The sequence below is a fragment of the Naegleria lovaniensis genome (genome assembly GCF_003324165.1).
Source record: "Naegleria lovaniensis strain ATCC 30569 chromosome Unknown tig020, whole genome shotgun sequence".
Classification (NCBI taxonomy): domain Eukaryota; phylum Heterolobosea; class Eutetramitea; order Acrasida; family Naegleriidae; genus Naegleria; species Naegleria lovaniensis.
In genome coordinates, this window is record NW_025407842.1 from 256,510 (window position 1) to 274,515 (window position 18,006).

General features: G+C 36.9%; 8 protein-coding genes across 8 annotated transcripts; 5 read left to right on the forward strand and 3 right to left on the reverse strand.

Moving 5' to 3' along the window:
* Nucleotides 1-850: 850 nt before the first annotated feature.
* On the forward strand, nucleotides 851-2,748 carry C9374_004186 (uncharacterized protein; the record flags this gene model as incomplete). Its single annotated transcript, XM_044693797.1, has 3 exons — nucleotides 851-858; nucleotides 928-1,675; nucleotides 1,822-2,748. 3 exons carry the CDS (start codon nucleotides 851-853, stop codon nucleotides 2,746-2,748), a joined length of 1,683 nt encoding a protein of 560 aa, XP_044549194.1.
* A 287-nt stretch (nucleotides 2,749-3,035) lies between these two features.
* On the forward strand, nucleotides 3,036-5,060 carry C9374_004187 (uncharacterized protein; the record flags this gene model as incomplete). The annotated part of the gene is made up of 1 exon (XM_044693798.1): nucleotides 3,036-5,060. The coding sequence occupies one exon, from the start codon at nucleotides 3,036-3,038 to the stop codon at nucleotides 5,058-5,060; it is 2,025 nt and encodes a 674-aa protein (XP_044549195.1).
* A 97-nt stretch (nucleotides 5,061-5,157) lies between these two features.
* Nucleotides 5,158-6,777, forward strand: C9374_004188 (uncharacterized protein; the record flags this gene model as incomplete). Its single annotated transcript, XM_044693799.1, has 1 exon — nucleotides 5,158-6,777. One exon carries the CDS (start codon nucleotides 5,158-5,160, stop codon nucleotides 6,775-6,777), a length of 1,620 nt encoding a protein of 539 aa, XP_044549196.1.
* Nucleotides 6,778-7,135: 358 nt separating this feature from the next.
* C9374_004189 (uncharacterized protein) lies at nucleotides 7,136-10,244 on the reverse strand (the record flags this gene model as incomplete). Its single annotated transcript, XM_044693800.1, has 5 exons — nucleotides 7,136-7,709; nucleotides 7,763-9,277; nucleotides 9,367-9,730; nucleotides 9,792-9,900; nucleotides 9,969-10,244. The coding sequence occupies 5 exons, from the start codon at nucleotides 10,242-10,244 to the stop codon at nucleotides 7,136-7,138; spliced, it is 2,838 nt and encodes a 945-aa protein (XP_044549197.1).
* Nucleotides 10,245-10,724: 480 nt separating this feature from the next.
* On the forward strand, nucleotides 10,725-11,186 carry C9374_004190 (uncharacterized protein; the record flags this gene model as incomplete). Its single annotated transcript, XM_044693802.1, has 1 exon — nucleotides 10,725-11,186. One exon carries the CDS (start codon nucleotides 10,725-10,727, stop codon nucleotides 11,184-11,186), a length of 462 nt encoding a protein of 153 aa, XP_044549198.1.
* Nucleotides 11,187-11,773: 587 nt separating this feature from the next.
* On the forward strand, nucleotides 11,774-13,145 carry C9374_004191 (uncharacterized protein; the record flags this gene model as incomplete). The annotated part of the gene is made up of 3 exons (XM_044693803.1): nucleotides 11,774-12,117; nucleotides 12,453-12,568; nucleotides 12,619-13,145. 3 exons carry the CDS (start codon nucleotides 11,774-11,776, stop codon nucleotides 13,143-13,145), a joined length of 987 nt encoding a protein of 328 aa, XP_044549199.1.
* Nucleotides 13,146-13,746: 601 nt separating this feature from the next.
* On the reverse strand, nucleotides 13,747-14,309 carry C9374_004192 (uncharacterized protein; the record flags this gene model as incomplete). The annotated part of the gene is made up of 2 exons (XM_044693804.1): nucleotides 13,747-13,937; nucleotides 14,009-14,309. 2 exons carry the CDS (start codon nucleotides 14,307-14,309, stop codon nucleotides 13,747-13,749), a joined length of 492 nt encoding a protein of 163 aa, XP_044549200.1.
* Nucleotides 14,310-14,848: 539 nt separating this feature from the next.
* Nucleotides 14,849-16,853, reverse strand: C9374_004193 (uncharacterized protein; the record flags this gene model as incomplete). The annotated part of the gene is made up of 2 exons (XM_044693805.1): nucleotides 14,849-15,803; nucleotides 16,066-16,853. 2 exons carry the CDS (start codon nucleotides 16,851-16,853, stop codon nucleotides 14,849-14,851), a joined length of 1,743 nt encoding a protein of 580 aa, XP_044549201.1.
* Between the last annotated feature and the right edge of the window lie 1,153 nt (nucleotides 16,854-18,006).

Below are 18,006 nucleotides of genomic sequence, written 5' to 3' on the forward strand. Positions count from 1 at the left end.
TAACTCAATATATATTTTCATTTCGTGCTCCAGTTCATGAGCTGTTCTAAATGTTTGGATGAATTTGGGTTTTTACCTCTTCTAAATATTTAGAGTAGTAGTGAATGTATCCAGTCCATTCATGAAATAATCTTGCCAGAGGTGTTGAAATTCCTGAAATATCTTCTCTGTGAATGAGTTCACACTTGTTACCCTTAGCAATGATTTCAAATTGATGATCTCCTCTAAAGTTCCTCTCATGAATGCTCGTTCCAACCCATCCAAATTTAAAATGTTTTTTTGTGTCACGATCCACCATCCAATGCGATAATGTCATCTCGAGCTCACCCAAAGTTATTAAATCGACTTTAAATTTCGTCTCTCCAACTTTAAAAGTTGACTTGTTTTCGCCGTTCATAATCTTTTGAATTCTTTTTCAGGCTCGATTCCTGTCCATGATTTGACCATTCCGAGAGGATAATTCTTCTTGTTCAGAATGAACGCAAAAACATTCTCGGCCGTGTCACTAATTTCTATTTTTCGTTCAATCATGAATGTTGTTTTGAAATTATTATGTGCCCATGCATACAGATAGAAGAGAGACCAACTAGCGCCCACAGCCAATGCAATCTGTTTGAACATTTTTTTGGATGATTTAGTTGTGAATGTGAAGAAGAGTTTCAAAAATTGAGTGAGAACAGTGAATTGGCATTTTGATTGGTTTGATTCGAAAATCTTTAAAGTTCAAAAGAGTTCGAACTATGCCAACATTTGCCTTTCGACGTAAACAAGATGATGAAATTGAACAACTTCTTGTGTGATGTTAGAGCTTTGGCGCTTAATTTTGTTCCCGAGAAATCAAGAAGAAAAAATGAGAAGGTAAGGTTCTCCCAACATTTTCCGTTAAATATGATAATTAAACTGTTCGAATTGGATTTCTCAATCAAGAAAAGCAACTTTTGAATTTACTGGATGTTTTGATATTTCATCGGAAATACCTCACGGAGTGATTGCCATCGATAATTTCGAACATTTTCATTCCGTGATGGAGCAAAATAATACTGGCCAACAGTCATCGCCATTGCTGATGAAAGGATGTAACAGAAAGGACAAACGAAGATCATCTCAACAAAGCGGATTGGCATATTATCAATACTACTTCCTTTCACATTTTCATTCCGATCACTTTAAAGGCTTGCATGACAAGTTCTTTCAACATGCGACAACAAGTGAAGAAACTTGTATTGTTTGTCATCCAATAACAAAAACCTTATTACTGTCTCAATTCCCAAACTTGGATAAGGATAGAATTCTCACTATTGAACTACATCAACCAACACTATTGCCTATATCGCACAAATTTACTAACCATACTCACGACAAGGAAAATGATCCTCAGAATCATTTACCCTCTAACAATAAGGTAAAGGATGCTTTATCTAGATCACAAGTAAGAAACTTCACAGTTACACTACTAACTTCTAATCATTGCGTTGGAAGCACCATGTTTTTATTTGAGATTCAAAAAGGTCTTCACAAGGAAGCCATATTGTATACAGGAGATTTTCGAAACGTGTCCACAGAAACGACCACTTTCTTAAAATCACAAAAATTGTCCAAAGTTTATATTGATGATACCTTTTGTGATGAAACTAATTTTTCTGATTTGCCTACGCGCTCACAAAGCATTAGAAATGTTATTTCCCTGATCGAGAGGGAAAGACAAAAACACAAAATTGTATACATGGCTTTAGATTTGCTCGGAACTGAACGAATACTATTTGAAATAGAACGACACTTCAAGTGTAAATATATCTTGATTATGAAAACCTCAATCCAAAGAGAAGAAAAGAAATAGACGTAATGGATGCACTCAAAGAAAAAGTCTTCACTTCAAATAAGGACGAAACATTTTTGAGAGTAGTCTCCAAAGACACCCTGAAATCTCTGGCAAGTTTACTTTTGAAAGAGGTCGATAAACCTCTCTTTATTCAAGTTTCCACCATGTGGTTGAAGTATCTGAACAAGGAAACTTGTGGAATGGCTGGAAAGAGCGAAGATATTACTTGTAAACTAACAAATGATGGAATTTGGAAAGTGCTGTACTCGTTCCACTCGTCAAGAAATGAAATGTTGCACTTTTTGGCCAGCATTTCAACAAATTCGACTACCATTCCTTCAATCATCTCGTTGAACCCACAATCCAAATACATCCGAGGACTTGTTGAAAGTCTTAAACAGCAAATGAGCAAGAAACAGCAGGTATTAATAGTTAACGAAGACGGCTACGATTATTCGTTTTTCGAAACAAGTGCTGAGCTCTTCAAGGAAGAGTTTATTACATTCAGTCACAGCTCTCTCACACAAAAGGACAATACCTTTTCGTCCCAATCATTCAACGAAGACAGCCAACCCAGATCACAAAGCAGTAACAATTCAGATCTTTCACCCATCTCCAATTCTTATACTATTTCTTCTCTTGAAACTGAGCCATATAGCGCAATACCTGATGAAGTTTTCGATCCAGAACAATTATTCTCTGAGATTTCTCAGGGTCAAGACGAAGAAGAAAGAACACCCATTACACAATCCCAATCTCTATCCTTCCTCAATAGTCCATTCACTCCAGAAGCTAGTTCAACAAAGAAGCGTGCCATTCATGCTCATAACACTCCGTCTAATGGCAAAGACGAATCATTCACCATGCTTAACCTCAGTGAAGACGACAACACTCCTCAAAAAGATAGCAAAAAGGTGAAACTCAAATGAACAAACCAGTAGTTGAGTGAATATTCACTCACTGGCTCATTTATACAACTAGCTCAGCAACAACGCTCAATAAAGGTTGAACACTCTTCTATTTTGTGGGTAACGTTTTAATTTGGTGATCTGTACAAATTGGTACTTGGCTAGCGCATCGAAATCGAGAAAAACAAAACGTTGAATTTTAAAAAATATTCCCATTCGTCCTCTCTCCTCACACCACCACCGCCACGAACGACCATCCAACATCCGTCATCATCATTGCATCAAACACCACCACCACATAAATATAGATGGCTCAACGATTAGAAGATGATTTTGAGCTCCAAGACAGCTCCAGAGAACGGGACAAGAGTCTTGATAGTGTTGATGAAGCAACAACAACAAATACCTATGAAAAAACTATCGGAGAGAAATTCCTCTCCAAATTTAAATGGCTCAACCATGTCGGAGCCCTTGTTATTCTTATAATTATTTTGTTGATATTGGGAGGTTTATGCGCTTTTGCTGGAGTGCTGTTTTCTCAAGAGCTAGGCTGTGGAGAAGTTTCCGAATACTTGAACAAATATGAAACGGTAGCACTGGAACAAACTTCAAACTTTAACCAAATTACATCTGAATATGATAAAGTGATTACTCAACTCAAGAAGGCTGCAGACATTATGGGTGAGATTTACAGAGAACAAATGTACTCTGAAAACGCACATTTGAGAGCTGAAATTCTCCCCACTGCTTGCCATGGTAAACCATTAGCTTTGTTCGATCTCAATTTTGGGCCTTGGATCAGAATTAACGACGACAAGAATTTTATCGAAGCTCCATATGAATTTCTTGCTGAAGTACCCAAGGAAGAAATCCCTGAGAGAAAACTTCCAGGTGCTGGATATTATCCTCACAATGTCAGCAAGATTGAAATGCATGAATGGATCCGTACTTTGAGTGCTACTGAGAAAAAAGATGCTCTGAGTTACTACACAGTTATTAAGAAGCAAAACGAAAAACTTGTCTCAGTACCATACAGTGACCAGTACAAGGCAAAACTAACAAAGGCAAGCAACTACTTGATGGAGGCTTCAAAGCTGTTAACTGCCAAGGATGCTGCATTGAAGACTTTCCTTGTATCACGAGCACAAGCTTTCCTTTCAAACAAATATGAAGATAGCGACCTGGCTTGGATGAATGTCACCGACGCCAATTCAATGTTGGAAGTCACTATTGGTCCATATGAAACTTATGATGATGAATTGCTAGGTTTAAAGACAGCTTTCGAAGCCTATATTGGTTATCGTGACACAGAGTACACTCAACTTGTCAGTGCAATTTTGGATAATTTGCAAAAGTTGGAAGATAACTTGCCAATGAGAAATGCTTATCCTCACAGAGATGTCGGTGCTCTTAACTCTATCCGAGTCATTAATCAAATTTATGTCGGAGGACAAGCCAACGGTGCCATTAAATCCGTTGCTTACAACTTGCCAACCAATGACGACATTGTTCAACAATACGGTTCCAAGAGAGTCGTTCTTAAGAACGTACAAAAGGCAAAGTTTAACTCTATCCTTTCTCCAATTGCCAAGCGTGTTGTTGCTCCATCACAAACAAGTTATGTTGTTTTCAAGGCATTCTTCACACAAGTACTTTCACACGAAATTATGCACGGATTAGGTCCACACAAAGTTGTGTCAACCGGTCAACCGCTCCATGAAGCTTTCGGTGCACACTATGCACCATTGGAAGAACTTAAGGCAGACATTGGTGGATTGTGGCTGTTGAGTACTTTGCTTAACAATAATACCATTTCCTTAGATTTTGGCTTGAACGCAACTGATTCCACTGCTCCAGCTAATGTTCTTGCCAAGAGAGCTCTCTACACTTCCTATTTGGCAAGTGTGTTCAGAAGTGTTAGATATGGTGTTGAGGCATCTCCTCAAGCAAAGGCTAATGCTGCTGCCTTTAACTTTTTGAGAACTAGAGGCGCTATTGTTACAGAAAAAGTGGAGGACCATACTTATTATACTGTTGACACTGCTGTTTTTGAACATTCTGTTCATGATTTGCTTGATGAAATTTTGGAAATTATGATTGATGGTGATACTGATGATGCTGAAACCTTCTGGAACGCCTATGGAAAAATCTCTTCAGAAATGACTGCAGTCCTCAAGATCTTTGACGAGTTGGCAGAAACTGATTCTAAAATACCAGTTGATCTTATCTTTAACCAAAAATCTGCAACTATTGCAGCAGAGGAATCCACACCCACCACACGGTCAAAATTTGAATATGGTCCAAGATCTTTCATCCGTTCCTTCAATTTCTAAATTCATATCTATTAACTTTGAATATGGCAACTATTGTTGTTACCCATTCCAAAACCTTCAATAAATTATAAATTACAAAAAATGCAACTGTTAAAAAATGATCTTACTTGGTCGCTTTCACAAAATTATAAATTTCCAAAGTAGACCACACCGATGGTCTTGTGTTTCTTCGGAAATTACATTCTTTTCATCTCAAATTTATTTAACCAATCAGTGCAAACACTTTCATCAATCCTTCATTTCCAATGCAAAATCCAATCTCTCATCAAACTCAAATCACTCGCAAAATACCAAACGATTGGCCATCATTGGAGGAGGAGCAGCAGGCCTCATGTCAGCTATTTTTGCACAGACTCAAGCACTTCAAACTCTTCAACGATCAAAAAACAATTTGAAAACCATTCCACAAGAAATTGAAATTTATGTTTTAGAGAGAAAGCCTCAATGTGGACGAAAAATTCTAATGAGTGGGGGCACTCGATGTAATTTATTACCACACGAATCGAAATGGCCAAAAATTCTCAAAAATAATTTAAACCATGCAAACTCCAATTTTGGAAATGCAGATTTGGAATTGAAATATTTCACAACAAGTCCAGAATTATTAATCGAAATTTTAAAAACATGGCCCATTGAAAAACAAAAAGAATTCTTTGAAAAGAATTTAAAAATTGCGTTAGAATTAGAAGAAGAGACTGGAAAATATTTTCCAGAGTCCAACGATGCAAAACAAGTATTAACCTCGTTGTTACAATTCATTCAAGATCGAAACACTGAACAGGTTAAGGTAAAAATTATGACCGATTGTAATGTAAATGGATTGGAAAAAGACGAATTTGGAAATTGGAAAATTTCTTTTTTAAATGATCAAGAAATCAACAAATCATCACAATATCCTTCTCAATATTTGAATTGTCACTCCGTCATTCTCTCAAGTGGTGGGCTCAGTGTCATTAACAGTGATGGATATGGCATTCAACTTTTAGAGCAACTAGGCCATGAAATTATTCCACTCTATCCAGCGTTAAATCCTTTAATTTATAATCCCGAAATGAAACATATTCTCAAAGAATTGAGTGGTGTTACTCTTCCCAATGTCACGGTCAGCGTGTATTTGAAAAAGGAACATGAACAAGTATTACTCTATCAATCTTTGGAACCAAAAGGATTCCTATTTACACATACTGGATATTCAGGACCAGCTATTCTTAATGCCTCTCATGCAACCATCTCTGGACTATTGTGTCAAGAAACGTTGAAATCAATTCCAAATCCTCAGTCAAGTGTTGAGGATGACATTCGTTCACATTCCTCTTATGCCAAAATTGAAAAATCCATTATTGAAAAATTAATTTACAAAGTTCATACTCAACACGATGCTGTTTCATTGCATGTTCATTGGACACCTCAAATTTCCGCTCAGGATTGGGACAAAAAATTCACACTCGCCAAACAACAAAACTCCAAGCTCCTCTTGAAGAATTTTATTCACAAAAATTCTGAACCAAACTTTTTACCTATTCGACTCGTTCAACTCATTACTGACAGCGTGAATTTAAGTGACGTTCCAGTTTCACAATTAAGTCTTTCCCAGAAAAGACAAATTATTTCACAACTCACAAGTTTTGAATTACCTTATCAAACCAACATGTCCTTTAAGAAAGCGGAGGTCACTGGAGGTGGGTGCGATTGGATCAAGTTTCCACGAGTACCTTAGAAAGCAAACTACATTCAAATTTGTATTTGTGTGGTGAAGTTTTGGATGTTTTTGGATGTATTGGAGGATTTAACTTTGCATGGGCTTGGATTTCGGGAAGATTAGCGGTATTTCGAGTATGAAGAAGCTATTGAAATAATTGTTGATGGAACTTCCAACCATACGGTATCGTTGATGTACGAACAAGATTGAAAGAGAAGACTCACAGCACCTGAATTTTTGAACTATTTTTCAAAAGTTGAACATGACAAATAATTTCAATCAAGAATACCAATTTGAGCTTTATGATACTTTCAAGAACACATCCGTTTAATTAATATCAAATTGCAGTTAATAATTATCTCTTTCAATATTAAAATTACCACTCTGTCTCTTGATAATTTTTAAACAATTTTCCATAAGCAAAAGAACCTGTCAAGATTGTATCTAAAATTCGCAATGCTCCATCTTTCGGAGAGAGTGGTGGCGTTTTGAATGTTTCTGGTAAGGCAGAACTGATCCAACCAGTGTCCACACTGTTCATCAAAATTCCATGTTTAGCAAAGAAATTAGCAGCGCTTCGTGTCATCATATTCAGAGAAGCCTTACTGATATTGGTTTGAATGTGATTATCGGTTTTACCCTCTGTAGTGAATTGTCCCTCGTGACTGGTCACGTTAATGATAAAAGTGTGTCCCATTGAAACTGAATCGTTTTCATCAAACTTGTCGTTTTGGTTCAATTCAATGGTGTCGGGAGAATATTTCATACAATCAAAAAGCTTTGAAACTAAAATGGTAGGAGCGACATTGTTAATCATTTGAGCTTCAATAAGTTCAATGTTGGAAATTTCGAAAAGTTTTTGATTCCATGAATTGAGCCATCTTTCATCACACTGCTCTCCCCATTTATCCACTTTTCCAGTGGAAATAAAGTCTTGGCAAGCTTTAAATCTGTAATGTTCAATTCATCTCGTTTTGTAATTTCTATGGTTTGCTTTCGTAACTCAACAATATTCTCTGTCAGGCCTACCATAAATTCGTTCACTTTGTTGTGTGTACAATGTGTGAGAGAATTATTTTTCGTTGTTTCAAGACGGAACAATTTTTCATAGTAATTCAATGGACGTTTCACTGTTTGAGCTGCATTGTTAATTAAAATATCGACTCGTGAAAAGTGTTTCAAAACGAAATCTGTGAATTGTAACACTGATTTTCCATCTTTCAGGTTGAGAGGATACAATATTAATGCATGCTGCCAAGTAGAGTAATCTAGCTCTGCTTTGAATCTTTCTAAAGCATCTTCAATAAATCTAGTCGTGACAATTACGGTTGCATTACATCTAAGTAACATTAATGCTGTTTCAAATCCAATCTTAATTCTTCCTCCTGTAACAATAGCGACTTTGGATGACAAATCTTTGACTTTAAATGCCATGGATTGAATAGATTTTTGCTCGTGAAACTTCTTGCAGATATTACACATTCCAAACTTTTCTTCGATCTCTTTAAGTCTTTTCTCTCGCTTTGGAAGGCTTGATCCATATATTCTGTCTGCTTGCAAGGAAATGTCATGATAATGATGTGAATACATTCCACAAATGTAACACTTGTAAATATTGTACTTGTTTCTCAAGTGACTTTCGAAATATCCCTCTAAAAAGTAAGATGAGGCGTCCTTCATAAACAATTCTGAAAAGCGGGAACAAAAGATATGAATATCTTCGGTTGTAATGTGATGTATTATCCTGTCAGCCAAGGTTTCTGAAAGTGCATTTCCGTGTTCCTCGGCAGTCCATCTTCCATCCACATAATAACTTGAATAAGCGGTAAAAGCATCTTTTAAACCGTTTTCCAATACTGCATCGACAAGCTCATAAGTCAAACTTCTCAAAACTACTGTGTAATAATTGGCCTCATCAAGATCTTTGGTATTATCGATATCTCTGTGCTCTCGAGCAAAGTATTTTCCAGAAGCAGGATTAAAGAATCCACTCCAAATATTGTCTACATGGTCGTTCTCCCCTGATTCTTGTCTTTCAAAGATGTCTTGTTTCAAATCTTGTACCATATAATCTGCATGAATCACATGAAAAAGTGGGTGTAGAGAAATAAAGAGAGTGTGAAAACCTCTTTTTCCAAATTTACATGCTCTATTATAGTATAGCCCCTTTTCAATGTGTTCTTTAGAAACAAAGTTAATCTTGTACTTGAGCGCTCTAAGTCCTTCTAGAATTGTGAAAACTGTTCTACCATCATAACAAAAGCGACAGCAATCCATGTCAAAGAAGCACATAATTTCCTCAATGGTTTCGATTTTTCTCAAAACAAATTGTGCCATTAACTGAGCGTCTGGTATCGGTCGTGGAGGATAGGAACTGAGTCTTGGCTTTTCTACAGAAGGTACGCATATATTAAGAGTTCCATTTGTTTTTAAAATATTATAAGCTAAATTCCGTTGTCGAGCCAATTTTTCAAAATTAAGCAACACTTTTCGTAAATCTTTCATAATCACAGAGTCGCTTTCTCCATTCGAATAGTAAAAATGTCAACATCACTGCATCCACAACCGCACAAAATATGGAGAACAAATCCTCCTGCGATGATGAACCTATTTCGTGTGGACGTTGTTCTATTGTATTCGAATATACAGTCAAGCAAAGTCTCGATCACAGGATTGCATTTCAAAATATCTGAAAGTCTGTTTTGAAAGGAATAGATGGTAGCAATGTCTGGTTTTTCATATAATCGAACAACGTTTTCACAATATTTGGATCTGTATATATTGTAACTATTGTTAAATGAGGATATCTTATCTGCATAAACCAAGCGGTGATTTTCCATATCCTGTGATTCTTCTTCTCCAATGATCATTTGCTTTGTCGTTGTTTTGTAGTTTCTAAATCCATTTCCAAGATATTCTCGTTTCTTCACTTTTCTCTTGACAAATTCCCCAAAAGTTATTTCATAAGTATCTAACCCATGCGCAAAGTATAAATGTCAACAAGTGAATGGTGAACACCACATAGAACTTACCTTCATTGGGATAAAATCTATAATCTTCCTCTACAGGTGAAGGTTTCTTAATCCGAGCTAGTTTGATTCGAATCAGAGGAACATTGTTATCATTATTGTTTTCATTCACCTGATAAGTGTCATCATTAGTAGGATTAGTGTTGCATTTATATTACTTTCTTCATCCTTTGGCATGACAGTAGAAGTATAGGTTCTTCCCTTTCTAAAACAACTCGATGGCCATGTATACAGAGAATGGTGTTTGAAATATTCATCATAGGTCCACATATTTCGAGAAGAGCCTCTTGAAAATAATTCAATTAATCGAGATCCAATCTTTCGAGCTTCGATTGACCATTCACTGTTGTCCACATCATGATTATTAACATTATTGTAGTTGCCATTACGATTCAAATACTCAATCCGAATCTCATCCAAATCATCAAGTCGAAGTCTCTTAAAAATTCTATACATTTGAGAACAGGTAAGAATGAAAGAAATGACATCGGAAGGTGATCTGATCTGGATGAGAATATTTTCCAGAATTTCTTCAGGAAGACAGCCAAGGACGGGTGTTCGTCTTCTTTCATTTTTTCCATCTAATTCATGACTTTGTAACGATCATCAAAAATTTGTCGTCACAAGATCAAGCATGCACTTTCGGAATTGCTTCTTCAACAGTTTTCAAAATGAAATAAAAGTCTCTCTCAACAACAAACTATTATTAAAACACAGAACAAAAATGTCAAAAAAGAACAATTCATCATCATCGTCTTCAGGAAATTCTTCAAAATCGGTACAACAACCAACATATGATCACGTGTATGATCATACTCTCTTTTCTCAATCCGATGCTCATTCTCTCTCACAAAATACATCCAAGGCTTTCCATACAGCTTGTGTTTCATACCACCTCGGGAGGTTTGGGAACCGATTCAAGAGATCAGACAACGAATGGATAAAGCCTATCAGCGATGGCCTCCTCATATCAATTTATTATTTCCTTTCATATCGGAAAAGTATTTTGATGCAGCTGCTCAGTTGCTGAGAGAACATTTACAGCATGTAGAGAGTTTTGATTTGACATTGAGTGGAGTCTCGTGTTTTGATAAAAAGACAGCTGTCCTGTGGTTGGATCAAGATGAAAATGGAAAACAACAACTTGTAGAATTGCAGTCGGTGGTGGCTAAACACTTCCCCTATTGTGATGAAAAGAAGAATGAAAATGGAGAGTTTGTACCTCATTTGACTGTGGGACAATGTGCTCAAAAGGTTGTTCAATCAAAGGTGAAAGATCTAAATTCCAAGTGGAAGCCTGTAACAGTTAAGGTTGAGGATATTTGTATGATCTATAGACCTGATCAGGAAACGAGCTTCTCTGTCATTCATCGAATCCCTCTTGGTGGAAGACAATAAATATTGGACATGATTTTCAAGTTGAGTTGTTTAAACAACACCACCCATTTCTTACTGATCATAAATGATGAATTCGATGATATTGATTTTTACTCCCGCTCTCTTGTGTCATTTGTTCATGCACACGAGAGATTAAAACATTGATTGTACAAATATAAATGAGAAATCTATGTAACGAAGGGATCACACAATGATGAAGCACATGTAAATCAGCAAATGTTCTCTACACCCTTACCAGAAGATCCATTGATTATTATACATTAATCAGTTCTTTAAAGAGGAATAAAAAGCAGCTTTGATTAAGGAAATCCAGACATTTCCCTCAAGCAGGCTCTGTGAATGAACGAGAAGTAATTTTGTTTTCTGTGAGTTGTCTCTTGTCTCGCCTGGATTTTCCAAAATCAGATTTGAAAACCCCAATCCCTCACCAATCCATCGACTACCTTCGATTAAAAAAAAACTTACTAATCAAAGGACCACTTGTTCAACAATTTTTAGAATGCTGTCTCACACCAAACACGTTTATAATTTTATCTTTCTTATATCTGTGGCTCTCTGCCTTTCTCTTGTGTTTCACAAGGAGTTCAATGCCAAAATGTTACATACACCATCTCCCATTTGGCAGATGGTTATGTCGATGGAAATGGTGCCCAGTATGTGAGTTATGGAGCTTGTTTGAACCCTTCAGGGACTTTCTCTATGTCATTGATTTTGGCCATCCTACTTCAGTGGTGAGAAAGATTGAGATTGCTACCAAGAAAGTTTCAACCTTGATGAAAACCTCCACCATGTTGTTAACTTGTTCTGTGGCATTGAATGGAGATTTGTATGTTGCTGGAAATTACACTCTATTCAAGATGGTCAATGAACAAACTGTGAATAATTGGTGGTATCCTATGGTTATCAAGATGGGCCACTTGCCAATGCCAAAGTAAGTGACTTCTTCTGTTTTGTTTTTAAAACTAATATTTTTCTCTTCTTTATCTCATGTATGTAATCCTACCATGCATTTATTGATGATCCTGTGATCAAAAAGATTGGTGTGGTTTATGGTGTTTTTGTTTCAGGCAATGACATTTATTTCTCTGATACCCAAGCTCAAACCGTGAGAAAGATTTCGAATGGAATTGTTTCCACAATTGTTGGAACTCCCGCACTCGAGGATTCAGTGGTGATGGAGGATCTGCTACTAGCGCTTCTTTGTAAGTATCTGTTGTAATTGATCATTTCAGCTGAATCATTCAACAATGGATCATCAATATTTAGGAACACTCCTACTGGATTATTTGTAACACAAGAGGGAGATCTTTATATTGCTGACCTTGGCAATTATAGAATCAGAAAAGTGAATAGCACTACTGGAATGATTACAACCGTTGCAGGTATGTAAAGTGTTATGACAACAACAAAATACATTTTAAATCAAAAATAGGTAATGGAACTTGGCAATACCAACAAGATGGTGTTCTAGCAACTCAAACTTCTCTTTCCACCTATGGTCTTGTCGTTTTACCTTCAGGAAATATCATCTTTTCAGATACGTCCACGCGTATCAGAAAAATCAACAAGAATTCTGGAATGATTTCAACCATTGCTCAAAACAGTCAGCTGAAGGGAAATTCGAATGGAGACATAGCCTCTGATCCCAAAATCTCATATACCAGTAGTGGTGTGGCAATATCGCCACTAGATGGAAAGATTTATCTAGCCATGATACAAAATATCATGGTCTTAACACCTTCATGTGGAAGTAGTAGTCCATTGTTTTCATATTCATATACTTTGGATTCATGTGTGAGGAATGGTAATGTTACCTCATCAAAGGTTGTCAATGGAGGAAGTAATTTTGGAAGAAATAATAATGAGAGTGTTTTGAAAATGGGGTTAATAATCACAATGGTCATCGTGGTGATGATATTGATCAGTAGCAATACACTTTGGTCTTCAATAAATTACTAGACACACTCAATAGTGATTCATGAATCTCTTACGAATTAATCTCCATTAATATCGGGCTCTTCCTCAACATAATTATTCAACTCATCATAGTCTTCCACTAAAGATCAAGATTTTGAAACACTCTTTGAAATCTTCCTCTGTCATACCATCTTGCAAATACCAGTGAAGATAGGCTTTTGAAATAATGAAAGAGATTGATTCTGTATCTTTCTAAATAACTCCACTACGGCTGTAGAGTTGAACATGGTGACCATCCAAAATCGTATCATTCCATGATTGTTATTAATTGTTTCTGATGATGAAAAGTAAGTTTTGAATTTTAAACCATCACCCTTGTAATTTGAAAGACAATTGCTTCCAAAATATATCTCAAAGCCGAATACCTGCTTGTCCAATCTGAATACAAACAATTTCTCTCATTATTATTGGTTCTTATTCGTATTAATCCTCATCAATGAGGCCAGCATTAAAAAATTGTTGTACTGCAATTTAGTCATTTTTTACTATGTCGAATAACGGGAGGTCAAAATTAATTACAAGGACTTTCGGTCATCCAATTACAAAGATGGACCGGGTTTGATGAAAATTATTGTTTCACAATTTACTTAGTTACGCTGGTAATAGCTTCAATAATGTCTCCTCCTTTCTCTTTAATTCTACGGATTGCTTGGTTTCTTGTCAATCCGGTTTGGTCAACGACCATTTGCACATCACTTTCAGAAACATTTTCTGGCAATTCTTCTGGGGTTTCTTCGACTGGTTCCATTGGTGGCATTTCCTCCTCTCTTCTGGCTTAGTCTTGAGCAAATCTTGCATAGCTTGAGCACCACGTTGTTGAGTTGGGTCTTCCATGTTGAATTTACCAAAGACAACAAATGTAGCAGTACCGTTACCATTGTCGGAGATGAAGACTTCTGGATCATCAATGGTCAAAGTGAGTCTTTGAGCACTTCTGATGGTTACTTGCTTACATCCAGGATATTCCTTCAAGCCAGCCTTGAGGATAGCCTTCTTGTTCTTCTTCTCAGCCTTGGATTGTCTGTGTCTGGCAGCGGCAGCAGCAGCGGATTCCTTTTGCTCACCAGTAGCAGTGGTGGCAGGAACATCTTCGAGAGTTGGGACGGATTCATCCACGTTTTCAATCTTTGGTTCGTCAGAGGACATGATGTGGGAGGTTGTATTGAATTTTTTTTCGAAAAAACGATAAAATTTTTAAGACATTTTACAATGAAAATTCTTTGCTGAGGGTTTTGCTGGGTGAGGAAGATTTCTTCTTGGAGACTGTTGCCTTGTTAACATTCAAAGCTAATTCATTGCCATGTTCAGTATGACTGGCGTAGTTTTACTTGAATTTATTTCTAATGTTTGACATAAATTTCATCTTAATATGAAATATCCTTTGGTCGTTGACACAACAGAATTCAAATTGCTTCCTTTAAAAAGATGCAGGTGTGCGTTTTTTAACTGAAATGGTTTCTCATGTTCACTGGTTAAACTTGAACTCATGAACTGCTTGCGTTGAATCATCAGAGAACAAATGCTTCGTGTTAAATAAAGCCATTTTCAAATGATAACTTGCTTTGCATTTGATGTAAGAAAGGACTCACCTTTTTCTAATTCACAAAGAATTACCAATACTAGGAAAGTTGGGTTCGGGTAAGGGATTACATTAAAGATGAAAATGTGTGCGAATCACCCTTTATTTACATGGTATTACCTGATAAATGATCATTCAAATTATTATTGGATGGACTTGTTGCATATTGATGAGGACTCAAACTAATCAGGGTATATTGAAGTGAGGTGACCAGTTTTTTAAGCTCACGAAGTTCTTGTGATTGTCTTAAATATTCATACAAGAGCATTTTCACAATTTCATTATTGTTGCTTTGTGAAATTGCTTCTGATAAATCAAATGGAAGATTATTGCCAAATGTTTCCAAGAGGGCGAGATGAGATGAGTTGTCCTCACTTGAGCCAGCAGTCATTTGTTGATTGCCAAGTAAAGGCTCTGGGGAAGAAAGTACCACATTATTCAATGCTTCAGAAATGTCTCTCTTTGAATCTTCACCATCGACATCATTGAAAAAGTTGTTGTCATTTTCAATCGTTGGAGAGCTTTCCATATCTAAAAAGGTGGAATGAGCAGTGTCATGAGTGAAAATTTCTGCAAGTGCATTGGTTTGATGAGACTCATTCATGTCAATATCGATAGAAAGGTCAGTGGTGCTTCCGCTCATTAAAGTGGTCGTTGTTGTGGTAGTGACAAGATTATTTGAACTTGCTGCTCCCTTCTTTTTATCTTTTCGTCCTCCCTTCTCTTTCTTGATTCTTGTTGTCAACTTGGGTGCAAATTCATCCTTATTATTTGCTGAAATGCTACCAGCTTGTTCTGGAGAAGCTTTTGCTTCAGATGAGTAATTTGAGGTTTCATCTGGATTATGCTTTGGAGTGGATTCAGGTAATGGAAGGGATTGCAAAGAGCTCAAGAGTGGAATGAAAGAATCCAAGGAAGGGAAAAACCCAGTTGCATTTTCATATTCATTCAAAGTTCTCTTCTTGGTTCGCTTTCTTTCAGCATCACGACAACTATCTGCTTTGCCCAATTGAATACATCTCTTGCATGGCCGTCCAGAGTCACAAGCAGCGTGTGCAGTCCTGCAATTGATACAAGCTCTCTTTGTATAAGATCCTCTCTTCTTGTTCTTATTTCTGGATTTGCCCTTACTCGATCCCTTTTCGTCACTTCTTCCCCATCGGAATCATCTTGAAGATCGGAATCAGAGTTCTCTTCCATATCTTGATGACTTGACTCGGAGAGGTTATCCGTTAAGGCAGAGGAGGATGATTTGGAATTTTGATTTTCTTCTGAAGAGGATGAAGATGATGGCGTCATGAAAGATGTTTGTTCTTCGTGGACTCGACGTTGGATGAGTGGGTTGGTTGTTTCTTATTATTTAATCTTCTTAAATTTGTGTTCTTGGATCGAGATTTTCTTGATTGTGCAATGTCAGATGGATTCTCTTCTTGTTGATGGGTGTTGATGGCTTCCATCATGTTGTTCGTTGTTGAGGATGCTGTATCAGGTTTTGGAATGGAGTCAAGTGGATGGAGTGTTGATGATGATGTTGTTGATGATGATGAGGAAGAGACTGTGGTAAGGGAGGATGATTCTTCTTGAAGAGAGGAAGATGAAGGAACACCTGGTGTCGTGGAAACACTATTCTCTGAATCTTCTTGTTTGATTGTCGTTGTCAACTTTTTCGTAGAGCGTGTCGATGACCTTGATGTTTGCTTGCTATTCACACCTGCAACGAGTCGAAGTACCAAATGCAGTGTTGAATCTTTTCCAATGGTTGGATATTCTGAAAGCTTTCGATGATCTTCAAGTTGGACTTGTCTGTGAATCAGTCGTTGTTGAGAGGCTGGAATGAATGCCTTTGTATAAATCTTCTCCTTGACAGACAAAACAGTGTCCTTCTTCAGATCAACCAGTAATGTCATGGTCTTACCAGAGAGTGTCTTGATAAATATTTGTGTATGATTGGAGGATGGAAAAGCAATGGCGAATTTTGGGCAAGAGGATGGTGGTGAAAGACAACAACAGCATCCGGATGAGTTATGGAGGCCATTCGAACGATCAATGCACAATGTCATGACTTCCATAGACTCTATCGATACGCTATTATTTACTAGTAAATGATTCATGATGTTGTTGTTGTTGTTTCTGTATGAAAATGATAATGACGGTATTGCTGATGGTGTGTGTAAATATAATAATGTTCTTATTGTTGTCGAAAAAGGAATGACAATCGAAACAAGAAGAAGAATTGAAAGCAAGTGTTCTAACGTTGTTTTCTTCAAGGTGTCGATGCTAGGTTGGTTCGAAGCAATTCTTTTGAATGAACCTTGCGCACGAATGTGTTCTCTTTCAAATTGAATCGAGAATTGTTGTTGTGTATTGATTGTGCTGCTTATGCGCAGAATCTATGCAGATAATGTCCGTTTCAAAAAAGACGTTATGATGGAGTGTTGATGATGCAAATTTGTATCAATTCAACAAGGATGGTAAGCCGCTTGCAAGTGATAATCGAGTTGAATCGAGTGTTCAATGTAAGATTTGCTCGAATTGATCAAACACCAACTTGGGTTTTAATATTCGAAAAAGCCTGTTGTTGTTGTTGTTCTTGGCTCGGATAGTGATGTAACCAATCGTAGAGTTAAGCTTAACAAGAGATGGTTTTGCGTGCGTGTGTGAGTGAATTGAATGAACCACGCCAAGGCTTGCCAATTATGTTGTTGTATGAAGAAAGGCTTCAACGAGGAAGGAATCGAGAAAGAAGGTTCTCCGTTTTTTTTGTTTCTTGCGAGCTTCGGCTTTTCCAGAAGAATCTCTCTCAACGAATGTTGTTGTTGTGATGTGACAGTTAGACACTTACGAATCAGAAGAGGAAACATCAGCTCTTGTGCACACGTGTTTAAAATTAACATCAATAGTTCAAGTTCATGTAAATGTATTGGCCAGTGAATAAGTGTTACGATCCTATCATTACCATACAGACCTGATATTGGGTTCATGGTTATTCACAGAGCATTAGATTTACAATGAAGATGGCACGAAAAAGCAAAATTCCTTTTTTATACTTTCGAAAACTCGAGACTTTGAAATCCATATCTAGATTAATACTCTTTACAGATTTGTTGAAATTGTTGCCAAATTTGATCTGGCGAATTAAGGTGTGCACAATTTGAATAGGTGTGTTGTTGATTTTGTATGTCTTACATGTTTAGTTTTTCACAGTCTCTACAATGTCGATGGCGTCGCCTTACACCCAAACACAAGGGTATGGTGAAGAGTGGC